Source organism: Daucus carota, chromosome 1 (genome assembly GCF_001625215.2).
Source record: "Daucus carota subsp. sativus chromosome 1, DH1 v3.0, whole genome shotgun sequence".
NCBI lineage: Eukaryota > Viridiplantae > Streptophyta > Magnoliopsida > Apiales > Apiaceae > Daucus > Daucus carota.
Genome location: NC_030381.2, coordinates 36,291,345 through 36,311,428, shown reverse-complemented (window position 1 = coordinate 36,311,428; position 20,084 = coordinate 36,291,345). Strand labels below are relative to the sequence as shown.

Sequence of the window (20,084 nt, the reverse complement as noted above, 5' to 3'; positions counted from 1 at the left end):
TTAGAAATATATATAATTATTAACTTAACCTGATTATGCAGATTACAGAGCTTCCATCCATTCCTCAATTATAAAATTAAGGTGAATATGCTGATGATAGAGTTTCCTCCCGTCCTTAATAAAAATTGATAAATATGTTAAGAAATAATTAACCTTAAAGTAATACATCAATTAGGGAATACATATGTATTCATAATTTAGTTACATTACTAAAATTATATAATGCTATAATTATTGCCTATATTGAAAATTGATACTAAGAGAATATACGTGATAAATATCTATAATGGAATAGATTCTGTATTGATTTTATAACGGAATAGATTTTTCATTAATATCATTACAATAATCAAATATTTAATATAATAATAATATTTCATGTTTGGAATAAAAATTTATATGTTCATGAATCTATTAACTATTCGAAATCTGGGAAGTACGAAGGACACGTGTCCCCTATTAACAAAAATACAAAATTATAGAAATTCCTCCACAACTTTTAGAAAATATATAAGTGTCTTTCGAAAATTTGCTTAGTGGTCCCAAAATTCGAATCCTAAATCCGCCCTGTATTCGATCAGTTATTTGGATTGGATCTCTTTGATCAGTTATTTGAATTGGACGAATGAAATCACGAAATCCTGACCCTTTCAAAAAATACAATCTTATTTTAGATTTTAGTCTCAAAAAAATACCTTTTAATCAATGAGAGCATTTATGAGAGAATTACAGTACAAGTGATCTTGACTGATATACCATAAAGATTTGTCCTTCCGAAACTTATTTCAGTTGTACAATTTGCAACCTTTCAATGAATGTAACATCAGGCTTCATACACCTTTGGACCTCAAGTAGTTGAAGGCTTGAATACTCATGCTAAAAGCTACTGTATTATTACCGCTTAAATGTAACATCTAATAATATTTGCTGCCCGGGATTTCACATTCTGTCTATTACTATTAGGTTGGCAGGATCTCCGTTAGGTAATCCTCCACCTACCAATGACAAACATTAACGAGCAACATATGATCTAATACTATGTGGTTAATGCTCATGAGAGACTTTGATGCCGCCATTTTCTTCCAAAGAAAGAAGAGAATGATACCCTTCAATTTAAAAACCAGAAAAGAAAAGGAAAAAGAGAGATAATTATCCCATTCAACCAACACAATTCATAAAAGAGGATGATCCCATAGCCTAGTCTGACTAAACAAGAAACAGAAGCCAAACAAACTTGTGCAAACTACAGTCATAAGATAGCAGGGAAAGATAAAAGCTAGACAGATCTCAAATGATCTAGTCAGCAAATCCTACACAAGCACTCTGACGCCAGAATCAATCTACTGGTATGTCCACTTCAGCATAAGCCGTCTCAAGATGGGCTTGCTCGGCTTCCTGCACCTCCTTCTCAGTCTTCCTACCTTTCTTACACTTGTAGTACACGCTCATGAAGGTCCCAACAGCTCCATACTTCCTCCTGCACTGCTCATAAAGCTCCGCATCGAACATCTTCCAGAAATTCTTTTCACTGAGCTCTGACACAGCATACTGCGGCTGGAAACCATGGTTTTCAATTAACCAGCTCTCTAGTCGACGCACAGCCTCAGCACCATCAAACTCCTCACCTCTCAAGACAGGTCCAGGAGCGTAGTAGACTCCAACATCTGTGTACATCTGAGCATAGTGTGTGTCCCCCTGTCTGTGATGTAGCTCAAATCCAGGTTCAGGATATATCATTGTCTTGCACGGTAGCTTGTACAGTTTGTGTGGGCAAAGCCAAAGTGGATAAAGCTGTGACAGAGAAACATTTTTCAGGAATAACTTGACACTGAGATTACCGATAGTGATCCCAGACAAACAAAAAAGAAGAAGAAGAAATTACTGATAGTGATACAGTAATAGGTAATATCATTAAACATTGAGCTGTCAGGAGAGGACTTGGAGAACCTTAAAATTTGTTCAGGAAAAAATTATCATACCTCTATCTTATTTCAGTTGATCTATTGACCAACTTATCTATCCACGTGGTCAAATCTTATATGCAATTTTAAGCTATTTAACACACAGCGTTGTCACATTGTAAATAAGTATACATCATGGTTTTGTTGTCAAGTTCCTTGGGTATCTTAAATCTCTTATAAAGCTTTCATTGTAAATAAGTATACATCATGGTTTAAATGCCAGTTAGCCATCGGCTCAGTCCTAAACTTAACTTAGATTTATCTACTTTTAAGTGGATGCATGTGTGCAATTCTACAAATGTAATAAATAATCAAATAAATCAGATAATCTGGCAAAAAAATTAAAAAAATCAGATAAACTAACTATAAAAAACTTTACCTCCATTTCACGGTGCACAAACTCGAGAGCATCGCCAACCTTGTAAAGCGGAACAAGCATATCCTGAATAACATGCATCTCATGGTAATAGTTTCTAATGGCTTCACCTTGAGTAGCCTTCAGCAGAGAGACCTTGGGTGGCATCAACCAGCCAAGGGTATACCTAAACCACCACTGATCAGCAAATGGAAGGATGAGCTTCCCTTCCCAATACAAACATCTCGTATGCCTATGGTAGTACTCCCTGGTGGGAATGTACTCAACAAACTCGCCTTTCTTCAATGCCTTCTCCGCATGCTGGTAGAACCATGGTTTAAACCACCAACCGACTTCATTAATCTTGTTACCCTTTTTCTTTGCCTCTTCCTTCGAAGCATATCGACCTGTCATGCAAACAGCTTCTGAGGGATTGTAAATCATAGTCTCTACGAAATCTGGCACCTTCTCATCATTATCCTGATCTCCATCCCTGGGTGCGAAAGAATCAATGTATCCCTGTGCCAGTTCTTTAAGATTACCTCTGACGGGTGTGTATGTCAGCTTCATGTACTCCTTAATGGGTATCAGCTTAATTTCAGCCGATACAAGCAAGCCAAGTGTTCCTTGAGACCAAGGGATAGCATAGAAAAGGTCAGAATATTCATTGTCCTTTGTGGCTCTGACAACCTTCCCATCAGCTAGCACAATTTCATAGGCCACAACAGTGTCAGCAAAGAGCCCATACTTGTGAGAGCTCCCCTCAATACCATAGCCATTAATGAGACCACCAACAGTCAGATCATCAAGCTCGGCAACAACAGCAAGGGCAAGATTCATTGGAACAGTGACTCTGGTGATCTGTCCCATATTGACTAGAGGTTCACATTTAGCAATCATTCTCTCTTGGTCAATTTCAAGAATGTTGCGGAAAGCGGAAAGATCAACTTCGAAATGTCGAGCACGCTTGTAGTCAACATTCCTCATTCCAACAGCAATATAAGGTTTACGGGCTGTGCAAACAAGACCATCCTTTGACGGGTTCCTCTGCTTCAGGCGTTTCACAACTTTCTTAACATTTTCATCATGTTCCTTCTGACGCTTCTCAAAGGATTTCCACTCTGATCTGACATCCCCAAGATAGGTAAGGAAGTACAACGTGAAGGAGATAGGAAGGACGACAAAGATAACAATAATCCAGCGGAAGTTGACGAAATAATCCACCCAAATCTTCTTTCTTTTAGGGCGAAGTGGGGCCTCGAGATCTGACATTATGGGAGACGGATATGTCTACTTTTCTGTAACATAAAAAAAAAAAAAAAACTGTGAGGCGGCAGGTAAAATACAAACAGAACAGAGCAGTAGCTGTCTATGATGTATACAGCATTATAATACACCTATAATCTATATCAACATATTAATTTTTTATAATATCAAACCTGTGGCTGTTACGAATTATATAATCATCACCTGTAATGTAATATCAGTAACATATCATATACATTAAAACACCGAAGATCAACAATGCCCAAAAAGGACAATATATATAAATTGCTATTGAAAACTCTAAAACCACGTGAAGACACGCTGCTAAATTTCCAAGCGAGGTAAAAAAACAAAGAGTAAAAACAGTTTCTATAAAGGAAACATTTACTTCACTTTCAAGACACGCTGTTAATATAATAATATCAATTGTTACCATCAAAATGCATAATTTGCTAAAAAAAGGTAAGTAAGATAAATAACCAATAAAATTAAGAAATTATACGCACATTAACGATTTTGATTTCCTTTGATTCACTAAGGAATTGAACATAAGTATCCAATTTTCTTTAAACAGATGATGCAAGCAGAAATCTCAATTAAGCAGAAAATGATTCAAACATAATATTGGTATGAAAAAAAAGTTTTTCCCAAGATTCTGCAACAAATGAAAATTCAAATCTCAATTGTTTAACTTGGAATGTACATTATGGTGCTAAAATTAAACTATTTGAGAACTACTTAATTGCGCATATCTGCGCACATGAGACTGGTCAAACAAGCACATTTATAAATACAGAACGTTAAAAACAATAAAAATCTAAAAGGCACGTGCACAAGCGATGGTACAGCAACATTTATTACATCCAGATTGATTCGAAATTCCAACAGAACTACAGATAAAGCTTTAGCACAAAATAACTGCAAAATATTCAATTGAAACAATATAAATCAAAAAGGCACGTGCACAAGCAACGGTACAGCAACATTTATTACATCCGGATTGATTTGAAATTCCAACAGATCTGCAGATAAAGCATCAGCACAACATAACTGCAAGGTATACCACACACTGTCTACAAACAGGAAACAAGCTGTCAATTAATCACCGAAATAATGTATCATATATATACATATGCATCATCAAATCAAAGGTTTAGGTGCCAAATGATAAACATTTTATATCAACTAGAGTAACAAATAGTCAAATCCAATCAAAAATCAATTGAAAAGAGTCAACACAAAATGGATAACAACACTTATTACTCTCTCTCTCTCTCTGAAACACACACTCTCTCTCTCTCACACACACACTCACTCTCTCACAGATTCACACAGGCACGCACACCTACAGACATCAATTCTGATAATTAGCAAGGCCTTTTACAGTATATATCATATATACACAACGATCAATTACAGAGAATTCAGATGATATACAGATCAAAACAGTAATACGAAGAGATTTAATTTGTATATGTGTGTGCGCGCGTTTGTGTGTATGTATACAGAGAGAAGAGATACCTGAGAAATGCCGGAGAGATGAGGCGGCGAAAGAGATGGGAGTGAAAATTGAGGGTTTTACACTTCACTCACTCAGAGAACTGAAAGTGGCTTTTCTCTGGAGTGATATCGCTTTGATGTAGCGTTTACATTTATACACAGTTGAATGTGATAAATCCATATTTTCGAGGAATTTATTTTTATTTTTATTAGCATTATGAAATTTAAAAAAAAAAAAAACTTAATACCTTCATATTATTGAGATTTTATCTTTTTAACTTCGATTTTTTGAAACATCCTCAGTTTGCAGTTTGCACTTTTAACTTGCGAGTATTACATGACCCTGTTTTTTTTAAGAGCGAGTCGAGGGTTAACTTATTCAGAGCATCTTCAAGAGTATTTTAATAGATTTTTAAATATAATATAAAATATGTGACTTAGTAATATAGTGTATTTTTAAGAATGACAACTCTAACAATGCTCTTTATATTTTCTTGCTATTAAATATTTCATTCATATCTAAACCCACTATGCCAAAGATGCAACTTTATATAGTGGAGGGAATGAATTTTTTATCATTAAAAACAAGTTAAGAGCCATGGCTATTAAAACAGAGGAGAGAGAAGAGACTATTAAACTTTTTAAGAGCCACTATTGTGTTCACTTGGAGTGAATGGAATGGAGTGGGATGGAATGAATTTTGTACTCTAAAATGGTGTCGATGAAAGAAAATGTACATAATTTTCATTCCTTTAATCATTCCAATCTTATTATTTTAAGTATAAATCTAACCTACATGTTTTGGAAGGAATTGTCATTCCATTTTTACATCATGTTTCTTCACAATCCTTCTCACAAAAAATTTAACTACATTAATATTTTGTCACTATTATTTCATACTTTCTTCTTTCTCCTTAAAATTTCTATATAACTTTTCATTCCATTCTCCTCTCATTCCTTTCCATGAAGTGAACACAGCCTAAGAGTCTCTTGGAGCTCAATTTTTGATCGTCCTCTTTATATCTTGAGTTAGGAGTCTATTTAAGAGATTATTGGAGATACTTTCAGATAGGAAAGTAGACCAAAATACTAAAATTTACTCGAACCACACACAATATTAATTAATAATACAATTCTGATTTGATTTAAATAATTTCTTTGAAAAACATTATTTTAAATGATCCACATATATATATAGGCCAACATTCAAAAGAGGGACTCCTTATATGGAGTTACATAGTGTGCCACTATAAATCATCAATTTTATTATAAATTTTGTTATAAAATACATATAAAACGTGATTCTAATATAGAATACTATAAAATATATCTATTTTAAGTAATTTAAAACTTAAAATTTGATGAAAAAAAGTATATTTTCGAAACTGATTTTACAACAGAATAATTCTGGATGATTATTATTCTGTTATAGAATCATGTTGAGATATTGCATAATTTTAGATGATCTTTGGAATAAAAAAATTGTATATCTTCGTTTTCGGTTTAATAATCAAAATTTGCAATTATATTTCATAAAAATATAATAGAATATATATTATGTGTATGTTTATAATGGTGTACTCGTAACTCCATATAAGAGGGTATGCTATGGAGTGTTACCCTATATATATATATATATATATATATATATATATATATATATATATATATTCATTTTAATTTTATAAATTTATTTATATTATACCAAACTAAATATTTATTAATTTAAATGTCAGAAGATTGAGAAGACATATATTAATAACTTGAGTGTCTTACCACTTGCCAATAGAAGTTGGATTTATGGGCTACATGGAAACAAGGTATATAGCTTCTTTCGCTATGAATTTTATTCTGCCTATATTTGATACACTGATATGCAAATATGTTCGTTGATGCGACTTTTAAGTAGATTCAACTTATATGATTTGTTTTTGGAAATGTTTTTGGTACACATTTTTTATTATTTGATTTTAAAACCACAATCATATCATTTCAAACTGAAATCGAATTAGGAAACCGAACCGATATTATTTAGTTTGATTTTGATTTTTAAATTTTAGAAATCGATTTAATATGATAACGGTGCGGTTTCTGGTTCAAACCGCATTAAAACGAACCACGCTCATCCCTACACACATTAATCACTTGTATCTGTGAATCATAAATCTTATAAAAATAACTTTATTATGAAAAGGAGAAAGCAAGAGGAGAAAGATGTGGAATTTTTAAGATTTTTGAACACGAAAACTCTAAAGAGATTTGTGTTGGTATTTTAGTCCGTTGATATCTTCGGGTTTTTCCTAATTTCTTCTGATCAGAAGAGAATATCTTGATTTCCGGGTCGTTTGACTTGTAAAAGATTCAGATTTTTTCAAATAATAATTTATTAATCGCTTTCCAAAAAAAATACTTTCCAAAATAGTAATATATTAATTGTTTTCCAAAAAAATAAAAAAATGACTGATATAACTTACATAAGGATAAAAGGAAGGAATGGTTGACGAACTATGACCTCGCTGGAACTTCCAAATATTGTGAATTCACCAGGAAAAGTGAAGATGATGCTGAAAATTGTGCTATTAGTGTGGTGTGGTTCAAGGATGTGAATCAGGAAGCACGTGACTAGATAACAAATGGATAAAGCATTTAAGCACTAGATTATTGGTAATTCAATTGGTGGTGAGAAAGATTGTATGTTGACAGAGGTTCGATCTCGGGGAACACAAGGCTAAAGGATTGGTAGTTTCTTGGGAGACATATTCTCCACTCGATGGGGACATCGAGTTCTTCAGGTGGGGGTGGTTTGTAAGACCCTTGTGTGGAATCTAAGAATTGGGCCTAAGATGAATGCTGGGGTAAGAGCGATGACTTGCGGGGATGGCTAGCATGAGCTGCCAAATGCTAGGCCTAGACCATGACATCAAGCAACAATTTGAAGACAAGTGATAAGCATTGGTGATTAGTCACTAATAGGATAAGAACACATAAGGCGTGAGTGACCAGATATGGGCACTGGGCGTATGTTGTGGTTGGCAGGGGATGACGTTTTATTGCTCAAGAGATATTGACTGGGTTTCGGGGATAATGCTATTGGGGTCGGGGATTGGATTTCCATATCATAAGGTGAGTGCTTGCGAGGACTGTACTTTGCAGTCAGATGAATAGTATTTAAAATAAATAATATATTATTTGAAAAAAGCAAAAATTAATATGTAATGTTAAAATTTCGCTAAAACATGAATATTTTGAATTTAATATTTTTCAAAAATGCCACTTTAGAAGTGATTTATTCGATCGAAACTATATAGATATATAGTTATCATTTTATAAACTAATAACACTGGAAACCCTCAATTTTTTTAATTTATTAAAAATTAATATACTATCCTTATTACATTAAAATTGTTGATATAACTTCATTTATAACTAAATAATTTATAAATTATTAACGTTAAGGTTTTAATTTATTTTTTACATAAGAACCCACAACCTTTCGGGTGCGCACTGGGTAAACCTACGAGCTCACGGAATAGTCTGCAAACTACGTGAACATGTGACCAAAAGGATACAGGTCCCTTCGATACTTACCCACAATTATTGTTTTCATTAGAAAACAGTGCACTTTTACCAATAGATAAATAAATAAAATAATATATTCAATCAATTCTTATCGTTCGCCTTTTGCATATATCATAACCGAACTTTCATGTATAATTTTTGAACTTTACATTCCAGCCATAGCACAATAATTACAATTTTCACTTTTCATTTGTGCCGCTTCTCAACAGGGCCCACTCTATAATTATCTAACACCCCGTTTCGAACACTCAAAACCACACCAAACATTCTGTTAACGCCGTTATCTAGACGGTCCAAGTTGACGGACATCTTCTCCGTTACCATCTCCATCTCCTTGACGGCACTCTCCAGCCGCGCTCTCTCACCAACCTCTATTACACCGCCGTCTATCAATACGCGCAAAGAGACCGCACGCGCTGCCACGTCATCAATCTCGGTCAACACAACTCGTCCATCCGAGTCAAAAATTGCTGTTTGTAACTCGTTGACTGAGTCGGACCAGGAAAACTCGGAGGGAACTCGGATTTTAGCGAGTTCTGGAAGGCCGTGGAGAGATGATAAGGCGACTCCGGCGACAAAAACGGTGATTAATCCGACGGCGTAGATGATGCGGAGGACAGCTCTTTCGATGGTGGAGATCTTGCCACGCGGCGAGATAGTCACAATCGCATTCTGGAGGTCTCTGATCAGAACGTCCGGCTCGCGAACTTCGAAGCCTCTTCGCTTCGCGAAGTCTCGCGAGTTTCTCTCGTAATCGGCGATGCACTCGCCCGCTCTCTTCAACTTCTCCGGCGCCGGAGGAGCATCTCCTTCACCGGAACTCTTGAGCAAATGAACCGCGAAATCCATCAACAACCTCCGGTGCCGGAGCTTCTCGATCTCGTACGAGATCGAATTACACACATCCAAAATCTTCACACTGTGATCGAGATAAAACGCCCGCGAATCAGCCGACGAACCGGACGCCGCCGTCATCGCCGAAATAACCGCGCTCGCGTCGGCATGAGTATCAGACAACAAATCAACAGCGAGAGACAGCCACTGTAAACTAACCGACGGAGACGGAGACGAGAAGGCGAGATCCTTGAGACGGCTTGCTAGTTTTTCATCGAAGGTCCTGAAGATGAGATCGAAGTCATGAAGCGGAGATCGTTTAAGCGATGATCGGAACGGCGAGAAGGACGGGAAAGGAGAGTTTTTCTCGGTCAGGAACATATTACGGTCGGGATCGGAGAATATAGCCGGAGAAGATGAAGTCAGGGGTGAGTCAAAGAATAAAGGCGGGAATGCAGTTATATATATACAGGGGGTTGGATGAGGGTGGATACGTAAATGAGATGAGCGTGTAACAGCATAAAAAGTGTGAATTTGCTTTCCACATCCACACGCCAGACTGGATTAGAGAAACTACCTGGAAACGTTTGAGTTGTTATTATCAAATGACCAAGTTACCCCTTCTATTTCATTCCCCGTCTTTATTTGTTTTTCTCATTTGATATGTCTGGACTGTTCATAACATAAGACAAATAATAAAATTACATCTAATTTATAATCGTGATGATTTTGTTGAATTCGTATTCATAAATATTTTAATACGATGAATAATATTTAATATTAATATGAAATTAAAGATATTGACGATCAAAAATATGTGTTGGCAAACGTAATAAAATTAAATAGAAAAAGCATTAAGAGAAAACAACATAATAAAGGTAAATAGGAAATGTATCAAGAGACTGAGGAAACATATGTTTGGTATATGTATTTTGTTAACTCATTATACTAGGTAAGTTTCTAAACATATGATATATAATTTAACTTTCAAAAGTAAAAATGTTATAGCAAATTCAAAAAATAATCTATATTTATGTTTTCTATTATATATTAATATTATAATCAACATCTATTAACAAAAAATATTATAAAAATAACATAAAAATGATAAATATGATGATCATTAAATATCAAATGAGAAATTAGTTAGGAATGAAAAATGAATCAGAATTCTTTCAGTGTAGATTTTTATAATATATTTATTAAAATTTTGAATTAAAAAATCATATCATAATTTGCCGGAGATGTTCTTACAAAATGTTATGCTTAGAGGAGGTCCAAGAGTGCCCTGTATTAATATCCTAAATCAAAATTTAAGGCACATGAAGCAAATCAATACTCGAACAATGTCCTAGTGGTGTCTTAAAACAATGCTCCAACAATGTCCTAGTGGTGTCAAACACTAGAATATGTAACAAGTCCCTTATTTTCGAGGCACCACCATTCATGCCCTATCAATAAAAAAATAGTTTCATATCATTCCACTACATCTCTCTCCTCCATCCTTTTCATTTTCCTTCAATAACAATTCAATATATATTAATATTTTAATAATAAGGCACAATAATGAGGCATGTTGTTGGACTTGATATATTAAGATGATGTACTAAGTCACTAGGACATAATATATTATTATATTTATAATACATTTGCAAGGACACTGTTGGACTCGCTCTTACACCCTGCTCAATTTTAAAAAGGGAGGAAAGCAAGTGAAGAGGAAGAAAAGTTATCTAACTTTCACTCCACTCTTACTCTCGGGTTTTTTAAAGGGAGGAAAGCGAGTGAAAATATAGCATACTTTCATTCTAAAACGTTCACTCTAAAAGTGGTATGAAAGTGAAAGCACACTTACTTTCATTTGCATCTACTTGCTTTCTCTCCTAAAAAAACTCGAGAGCAAGGCCTTAGTGTTCGAAGAATTAAAGTAGCATATGTTGATTAAGGTTAACGCATGTTTAAAACATGGAGTCATGCATTTATCGAGCAACACTAAGCATTTGGTTGTATTTTGTGGTGTGGAGTAACACTCCGATTCATATTTAATGTTTCAATTTAGGTGAAAAGTTAGTAATTTTTTCTAATGACATAGTTGTAATTTGAAATATTTCAGTGACATATATTTTTTATATATTTACACGGAGAATTTTCATTTATTTTTTGATAAATGAGTTGATTCAATAATAAAAAGTCAGAGAATATTAATTTCATCTTAGTTTATTGTTTCAATTATTTTCATTTGGATTTAAAATCTAGACATATACATAGATATCAAACATAATTTTTTTAATTTTTTTTTTCAACATCAAACAGAAAATATTTGTTCTGAAAGAGAGTGGGAAATTGGGTTAGAGAAGAGAAGGAAAAAGGGAGAGGGATATATATGGAAAGTGGAAGAAGTAAGGAAGTGAGGTGAGAAATAAGAAAAGGACCAATTCCGTATCAAATGGAAGTGTGTATACGCAAGATGGTTGGGGAAACAGAGTAGCTAGCAGACCATGTTTTCATGACGCAATTCATGGGAGGGGAACACTTTTGTTTTCCATTCTTCCCCCAACCTTCATTACATCACCCCCTCCACCCCCACCCCCACCTTGCTCATGCACACTTTTTTACCCCTTTTTGTGTTGGAAACTAAGAAAATTGGTCATAATCCTTGCATACATTATGCTACACAAATGATTTTACCTTATTTGCCGCGAGAAGCCGATATATATTACAAAATTCCGACAAACTATGTGCTCAAAAGCCTATATATATATTACAAAATTCCTACGAACTATCTGATTAACGATAAAAATCTTACTCGGTCAACAATACTCACTCCAAAACGAGATCATTCACAAAAGATCATATCACCCTTAAAAGGAATCAACAATACTCGGTATAAAGTCCTTCACATATTTTCTTATAATAGAATAAAAGGTTTTCACTTTTCAGGTATAAGAAGCAGCAAAACTAATTTGTTAGGCTACTTGAACAATTAATAAACATCATCTCTCAAGTTATCATATTAGGCTATCAGTTTATGCACCAAATCAGAAATTTATTGAATGCAGATAGCTTATGCAACTAATTTAGAGGGAAAATAACTTATGTGGATGAATAATAAAACAAAGTATAATATATAGCTAACTGTCCTGTTCAGTTACAAAGAATATTAATATGAGATGTTGCTTTTGCTTAAATAGGGATATTGTCATTAAGGCAGTGCCTTAGAATGGTAAAGAGATATCCTCAGCTAACATTGTGTTTCGGTACTTGCAGGCAAAGCCAAGATCTTTTACTAAATAAGGGGGAGTTGTGTACATTTTGCTCACTTACATAATATACCAAAAAGATTGGCTGGTGCAAGTATGTCTTTTAACCTTACATGTTTGGTAAGCTCTAATATCAACAAGCAATGGAGGTGGTGCAAGACTGCAAGTTTTTCTAGTTTCTTGCATGTTCAGAAGCCGATAGGCTGAATATCATGTACAACGAGGAAGTTGATCATTTATTTCGTTCAATGTTCTAAAAGGCAGTGGATTGAAATGAAACGACTGATTGATAACCTTCACAATCCTGAGGATCTGACAAGGGAGATAGTAGAGGATTGAATTGCTTTATATTGTAAGCTAATATTGGTTCAAGAAAAGATGAACTGTCTTTCTGAATAGATTAAGTTAGTATGGCAATACTACTTGTATGATTTTTGGCTCCTACTTTCTCGCTAAAGTGTGTAACTGAAGTCTTTGTTTACTAGATGACTAGACCAAACTGCAATATATTCATGACCAACGGCACTGTGCAAAAATTGGGTTTTCTTCTCTGTGCTAATCCATTATCCGATTCTGCCAACAACTAAGAGAAAACTGCACTATCATGTAATTATCATGGATGCAGCAGCGATTTACAGTGAAACAGAGGCAGAATTATCGAACTACTAAATGTTTGGGGATTGGGTGGGGATAAGATACTTAGATCCTAATGATTTTCAAACATTAATTATCTTGTATGTTATAGTGCTCACAATGCAAGATGCATATCAATGTGTCACTTGCAAAATGATCTATATACAAAATTTTGATTAGCAGCATGATAATGAGAAAAAAGCATGCAAGAGAAAAGGGCAAAAAGTCAAGCAAACAAGTCCAGAATATCTTCTTTTTCTACAGGAAGTATCAGATTATATTTATATAACTTCCTTTACCTCAGTGAAGGTCAAATGTTAGTATTTCAGTGTCTGAAGGACAACCAGCACACTTCATCTGGATTATAATTTTATCCAAAATCTCATGTACACTTCTGTCCTCACTACATGCTTTGTCGAATGCAATGAATTCTTGATTTACACCATTTATTTCAATCCAGCTAGATCCTGCAATCTTATATACACCCTTCTGTTTCATGCATTTCCTTAACCGAGCCACTCCTTTCCAATTTTTAGTTGCTGCATATAGGTTCGCCAAAAGGGCATATCTACCACTATGACGGGGTTGTAGCTTAATTAGATGCTTCCCTATTTTTTCACCAAGCTCGTAGGATTTGTGAGTCATACAAGCACCAAATAAGGCACCCCACACAACAGGAGAGGGATCCATGGGCATATTTTCAATCAAATTAAGCGCTTCCTTTAGGCATCCAGCTCGCCCTAGGAGATCCACCATGCAACCATAGTGATCCAAGGTAGGCTCTATACCATAAACCTCGTTCATTGATTTAAATATTCTACGACCCTCGTCCACAAAGCCCCCATGAGAACAAGCATTAAGAATGCCAGTTAGAGTAACCTGAGTGGGCTGAACTCCATTGCTCCGCATTTGCGAGAATAGGTATAATGCGCTTGCAGCATTTCCATGCAATGCCAATCCATTAATCATCGCAGTCCAAATGTAGACATCCTTTACTGGCACCTTCTCAAAAACTGCATAAGCCTCATGGATGCAACCACACTTCGTGTACATATCTATTAAAGCTGTGGAGACTGTAATATTCCCATTAAATTTATTATTATCTATATATTTATGAATCCACTTCCCTTGATCTAGTGCCCCTAGTTGAGCGCAAGCAGAAAGTACACTTGTGAAGGTGGATTGATTAGGTTTAACATTCTCCTCAAGCATATCTTTGAACACATCTAGTGCCTCATTCAACCTATTGCAATGAACACATCCAGATATCAAAGTCGTCCAACTAACAACATTTTTATACGGCATCTCTTTAAAAGCTTTTCGAGCATCATCATAATAACCGCATTTAGAATACATATCAACTAGAGCACTACCAACATAAACATCGCAACAAACCCTCCCCGATTCCACATAAAACCCATGAACCCACCGTCCAAACCAAACATCACCCACCATTCCCACTGCACGAAGTACACTAACAACTGTCATCTCATCCACCATCACACTAACTAACCTCATTTCCGCAAACAACCTCAACCCTTCTTCCGCACACTCATTCCTAAGATACCCATCAATCATAGCCGTCACTGAAACAACATTCCTGACACACACTCCATCAAACACTTGGCGTGCAGAATCAACAAACCCACAATTACCAAAAGCAGAGATCAAAGAATTCTGAACGAACTTATCATGATCCAACCCAAGCTTCACAATATGACCATATATCAGAAATGGGTTTTCATCACCCGCCCGAGAAACGGCCTTGAGAAGCAATGGAAAGGTGTGTTCATTAGGAAAGACGCCATCTTGACACATTCTTGAAAAATATAGAATTGACAAATGTGGCTTTGAACTTGAAGAAAAAGCCTTGATCACTGCATTATACAGAATTACATTGGGGTTATGAATGTGATTAAACAGTGAAGAAATGTAGGAAACAGAGAGATGAGTAGAGTTTAACAAAGAAGGAAGTGAATGAAGCAGTAATTTTTCGAAAATGAATGAGTCTTGGGGGTGACCAATTGTAATGAGGAAAGAATGGATTTTTTTGATATCAACTGGTGAGATTGAGGAAGTGCTTTTAGATATTTGATGATGATATATCAGAGAGATTATAGTGTTGTACAAGTTGGAGCTAGTGAGCTTAAGCAACATCTCAGTGGCGCTCAAGTTTTTAACTTGCTAGAAGAACATACAATCTACACTCGGTGGTATTACTCCGTTTAAAATACGGAGTAATACTTATTCCGGTGGTATGACTCTCGCCTTTTGTAATATTTTGAGATTGGGAGTAATGTTTATTGATATTCTAATGATACATTCTCGCTTCCTCCGTAATATTTGAAGGTCAGGGAATAATATTTATTCCAATCATATCACTCTCGCTCCTCGCAATGTTTCGAGGAAATTGATATGATTGTTAATTAAACATACAGAAAGAATGGAAATGTGCTCGAGATTCATTTGCAAGACATAAATCTACATAGTCAACAAAAAGTGTATGGAACCACTTTGGACTGAGAAGTGTGTTTGGTTTATTTATATCACTTAACATCTAATTAAACATCAGTAATATACTATAGCTCTCACAAATTCATTTCCTTGCTTACATCTGCTTAAACATCTAAATATCGCAGGCAATTTCCATGCCAAAAAATGGTAATGGCTTCGACATCACCTATCTCCATTCTCCAGACATTTGTAGCAACTAGCAAGCAATGCTCCGAAATTTGTTTCATCTGCTAATTAGGTGATTACAATATAGTAAGAGTGAGGAAGCCATGTAAACCACAAATGCAGTAATACAGGCATTAACCAACACGGTTCCACGGCATACACCTTAATGTGTAACTTACAGGCCAAATAATTGCTAAAATTTTAGTCAGGAAATCATTGCTTAAAGTGTTATTAGTCAAATGCCTAGTGATCTAAATATCAGCCAACACTATAAAGCATAAAAATCATAGAAAACAATCGCTATCCAATCAAAATAGTCCAAGACTTGGCAAAATCATATCGGTACCCACATAATGTTTGTGAAACCATTTCAATCATGAACTTGAAAGAATATGATGGTAAACAATTAAACAGAAAAGTTCCTCCGGGATAACAAAAATCTACACTAAAAAGAAAACCTTCTGCAGACAAATAGGAATGATATCAAGTTCATAACACAGTTCAAACGTTGTCATCCTTTCTGCTTACATTGGCCAAGAATACAAGAACTCAATAGTTTGCAGAACCAAGAAGTCCAATACTTCAGTAGCGGTACCTGTCCCTTTCTCGCTCACGGTCACGGCCATGTTCTCGGTCTCTGTCATTATCATAGCCCCTGTCTCTGTCTCTTCCCCTGTCCCTCTCACGACTTCTGCTCCTGCGTCTATCTCTATCCGCACGTTCCCTGAATTTGCTCTCCTCTCTTTCCCTGCCTCTGTCTCTGCTTCTTTCTCTTCTATCTCTGTCACTCATACCTGCCAAAAGTAATATTTGCAACAAACCAAGAAAAGAGAACGTCCATTAAATCAATGAATATAAAATAAGTCCCACGACATATACATGGCCCCATCCACTACATAATCCGGAACCAAAAAATGCAACGGATTAGGAGGAGAGCTAAGTAAGCAACCATCGAATTACATAAAGTGGACCAGAAATGACACAATGTAATCAAAAAGTAAACAATAACACTAATCTTAAAAAATAAGAGGTAACCTGTAATGGATTAAGCAGTAAGAAATACAGATTCACATCTCCAGAATTATGTAACTTGCAAATTCACAAACTGTCAAGGATCTCTATTCTTGACAAGGATCACTGACTGCTAAAAGGTTACCTAGTTCCTCCACCTCCCATCCTGCACGCCCAGTACCAGGGAGCACCTGACCAGTTTCAGCTTGTTGCATTTTGACGCGGAACTTCTTCTTCAGATTACCAAACTCATCATACATTTCACCGTCATCCTGAAATTGGATCAGATTGCGTCAAAAAGGAAAAAAAGACTAGAACCTGTGCAATTGGCAGTGTTTAGGTAGATATTACTTCTTCAGCTTCCCGCCTACGCCGTCTGGTTTCCTCTATTTCTTCTTCATCAAGCTCTTTGTAACCTCCAGCACGGCCTCCTCTATATACGTTAAACAATCAATAAGGTAAAAAAAAAATAAAAAATGTGCTCGATGACAAATTAATGAAATACGCATCTAATCTTAAAATACACATCAACCAAGCATGACTACTCATATTATTTCATAGAAAATCAATGATACAATGATTAAGAGCACAAGCTGAGAAGTGAGTCAATAAAAGCTTGCAAAAAGGTCATAGTGCTGTTACAATACTTCAAATAAAGGATATTATCTTATACAAGATTACAAGCTTTTTAAACTTAATAGCATCAAGAAAATAAATTAAAAATATAGACAAGAAACGAAATCTAATGCCAATATGCCATTACATATTTGAAGCCCCAGTAAAAAGATTAGAAGTTGCAATGTTTCATTGTGCAAAGCAAATAATAATGCAAATCAGTAGATCTGTTGTTTATTACCTAACACCACCCTCGTTAGTACCAGGTTTATTAGTGTTACAAATGTTGCATTTGTTACGCTTTGCCCAGTTGATGTTGCCACACCTGAAACAGAACTTATAGCATAAGACACTGAAAAAGGCAAAATGAATATTCTACATATACCTCCCCGTCAAAGAGTTTGAAAATTCTATTGCTTCCAAATGTTACAATTATTTACGCAAGCTGATGTTTATCTACCATAAAGCACATTAAAATGGGAAGTAAAGCAATATATCTTTTTTATTGTATATTTAACATTTTCTAAACTAGAAAAGTCTTACATGGGGCAAGACCAATCGTTAGGACCAAAGAGACCCGTTGGAGCAGCAACTCCTCCACGGCCAGGGCCTCCAGACTCTGAGTCACGCCCCCTCCCCCTGCCCCGCCCACCACTTCCTGCACCACCACCTCCTGCACCAGCAGGACGAGCACTTCCACAACGATTGCACACACCACGAAATGCAAAATTTACATTGGTACAACTGGTAGTTAAAAACGACATGATACGTCATTCCAAAGATAAATTAATAATGTAAAGAAGATAGATGATTTGTTGAAAGAAAGGGCAAGAAAAAGCTGGCTCACCAATGTCACATCACAGACCTTGTATTCGGGCACATCCAGTCTCCATCTTGTTGCCAGGCCTTTGCTGCTGGACCGTCACCTCGACCTCTACCTCTTCCAGCACTCCCATTCCCATCATTAACACTCTCCCCTTGACCACCAAAATCACCACCTAAGCTTGGCTCTTCAGCAGGAATAACAGCATTATACGAGTTGTCATCTTTTTTTGACTCGGCCATGAAAACCCCAATGGTAGCACCATGGAATTCCGTGTTGTTAAACCATTCAACTGCAGCTGATGCAGCATACGGATCTTCATAGGTAACTGTAGCATCTCCCTTTGGCTCATTTGTGACCTTGTCTCGGTACAACCATATCTTTGGCCGGCCAGTCCGTTTGTCTTTCTATTAAGTTTCGACAAACATAAATATAAGACACAGCTACATGTACTTATTCCTGCTTTTACACAAAACGATCGATATAAAAGAAATACGCCAGATAGTATACCTTAATCACCCCCAGTGTGCCGAAATGTTCTGCTAGCATGTTATCATCTGTCCCAGGAGGCAAGTTACAAACATACACAGACCCATTGGAAGGGGCTCCTTTGGAATAGCTTGCCATTTTTCTCCAATTTCATCAAACTATAGCATAAACAAACCAATTAAACCTAATAATTATCCGTTAATTTATTTCAATACAATTTCAAATACATTTATCGACTAAAAAATCACCAAAACAAACATATATCCACTTCATCAAACTACACCATATAAAAACATCAATTAAACCTAATATTTAGGTACAATTAATCATATAAGTAATTTCATAACAACTCGACCACTCCTAAACAAAAAAATAAAATCATTCTTTACTCTAAAGACAGACTAAAATTAAATGATTAAGTAATTCTAAACAATCTTAAATCCACTTCTCGACACCGAGAACACTACATTCATAACCGAGCAACGTTGATTGATCAAAGTAATTTATCCACAATTCCAAATCCACTTCTAAGCACAAAAAGCATTAAGCCAAACACAATCAACCGATCAAAAACAAGAATACACAATACGATATCACGAAAAACAACTAAAATTCAACGTACGCAGAAACTACAATTACATCGAATCCAAAACAATGTCCTGATGTACAGTGCAAATAGAATTATGAAACAAGAAGATATTAAAACCTGAATTACACTACAGACACCAACAACAGATAGACAAAGAGATTTCAATGATTCAATGCAACATCAAGAAAGATAAAAAATACGTCCGTATATATGAGTACATATAAATATGATGATCAGAAGCAAAAAAGCGAACCTGAAGGCACGACTTGTAAATCTTCACTTTGCTGATCAATCTTCTCTTTTTATCCGAACCCTAATTTTGCGGAAGCAATTATATCTTATTTGGTTTATTTCTGTATTCAATTGAAATTTTAAATAAATTTTTTCATTTATAAACCTAGCATGTTTTGAATTCCGATTTTAAGAAATATATCAAATTTTTGAATATCAACTAAAATTTTAGATAATACTAATCAGTAATCTATTATAT

The 20,084-nt window shown here is 35.4% G+C and overlaps 4 protein-coding genes across 6 annotated transcripts; all 4 read right to left on the bottom strand.

Moving 5' to 3' along the window:
* Positions 1-1,128: 1,128 nt before the first annotated feature.
* Positions 1,129-5,239, bottom strand: LOC108204637 (delta(24)-sterol reductase). The gene is made up of 3 exons (XM_017374174.2): positions 5,104-5,239; positions 2,341-3,614; positions 1,129-1,791 (listed from the first exon to the last, which is right to left on the bottom strand). The coding sequence occupies exons 2-3, from the start codon at positions 3,586-3,588 to the stop codon at positions 1,336-1,338; spliced, it is 1,704 nt and encodes a 567-aa protein (XP_017229663.1). The 5' UTR covers positions 3,589-3,614; positions 5,104-5,239; the 3' UTR covers positions 1,129-1,335.
* A 3,532-nt stretch (positions 5,240-8,771) lies between these two features.
* Positions 8,772-10,001, bottom strand: LOC108221900 (UPF0496 protein 4). The gene has a single exon (XM_017395762.2). The coding sequence runs from the start codon at positions 9,874-9,876 to the stop codon at positions 8,848-8,850; it is 1,029 nt and encodes a 342-aa protein (XP_017251251.1). The 5' UTR covers positions 9,877-10,001; the 3' UTR covers positions 8,772-8,847.
* Positions 10,002-13,450: 3,449 nt separating this feature from the next.
* Positions 13,451-15,749, bottom strand: LOC108194209 (pentatricopeptide repeat-containing protein At1g50270). The gene has a single exon (XM_017361138.2). It carries the CDS (start codon positions 15,543-15,545, stop codon positions 13,689-13,691), a length of 1,857 nt encoding a protein of 618 aa, XP_017216627.1. The 5' UTR covers positions 15,546-15,749; the 3' UTR covers positions 13,451-13,688.
* Positions 15,750-16,392: 643 nt separating this feature from the next.
* LOC108205980 (transcription initiation factor TFIID subunit 15) lies at positions 16,393-19,980 on the bottom strand. Of its 3 annotated transcripts, none has more exons than XM_017376127.2 (8): positions 19,848-19,980; positions 19,027-19,163; positions 18,559-18,923; positions 18,237-18,437; positions 17,935-18,018; positions 17,430-17,511; positions 17,224-17,350; positions 16,393-16,861 (listed from the first exon to the last, which is right to left on the bottom strand). In XM_017376127.2, the coding sequence occupies exons 2-8, from the start codon at positions 19,141-19,143 to the stop codon at positions 16,650-16,652; spliced, it is 1,188 nt and encodes a 395-aa protein (XP_017231616.1). In that variant the 5' UTR covers positions 19,144-19,163; positions 19,848-19,980; the 3' UTR covers positions 16,393-16,649. The 3 variants fall into 3 exon arrangements, 2 of the variants coding, with proteins under 2 accessions (XP_017231616.1, XP_017231623.1); XM_017376134.2 differs by lacking the exon at positions 19,848-19,980 and adding an exon at positions 19,712-19,809; XR_001804039.2 differs by having other exon boundaries at positions 16,724-16,861; positions 17,103-17,350.
* Positions 19,981-20,084: the final 104 nt, after the last annotated feature.

Bases quoted from the DNA above. Each gene is read 5' to 3' on its own strand.
- LOC108221900 (XM_017395762.2), bottom strand. From the start codon at position 9,876: ATGTTCCTGACCGAGAAAAACTCTCCTTTCCCGTCCTTCTCGCCGTTC.
- LOC108194209 (XM_017361138.2), bottom strand. From the start codon at position 15,545: ATGTTGCTTAAGCTCACTAGCTCCAACTTGTACAACACTATAATCTCT.
- LOC108205980 (XM_017376127.2), bottom strand. From the start codon at position 19,143: ATGGCAAGCTATTCCAAAGGAGCCCCTTCCAATGGGTCTGTGTATGTT. The intron at 18,019-18,236 runs GTAAGACTTTTC...GTTCTGTTTCAG, and splicing joins AACGATTGGTCTTGCCCCAT to GTGTGGCAACATCAACTGGG. The intron at 17,512-17,934 runs GTAATAAACAAC...TAACGTATATAG, and splicing joins ACTAACGAGGGTGGTGTTAG to AGGAGGCCGTGCTGGAGGTT.
- LOC108204637 (XM_017374174.2), bottom strand. From the start codon at position 3,588: ATGTCAGATCTCGAGGCCCCACTTCGCCCTAAAAGAAAGAAGATTTGG. The intron at 1,792-2,340 runs GTAAAGTTTTTT...TCTCTGTCACAG, and splicing joins TTGTGCACCGTGAAATGGAG to CTTTATCCACTTTGGCTTTG.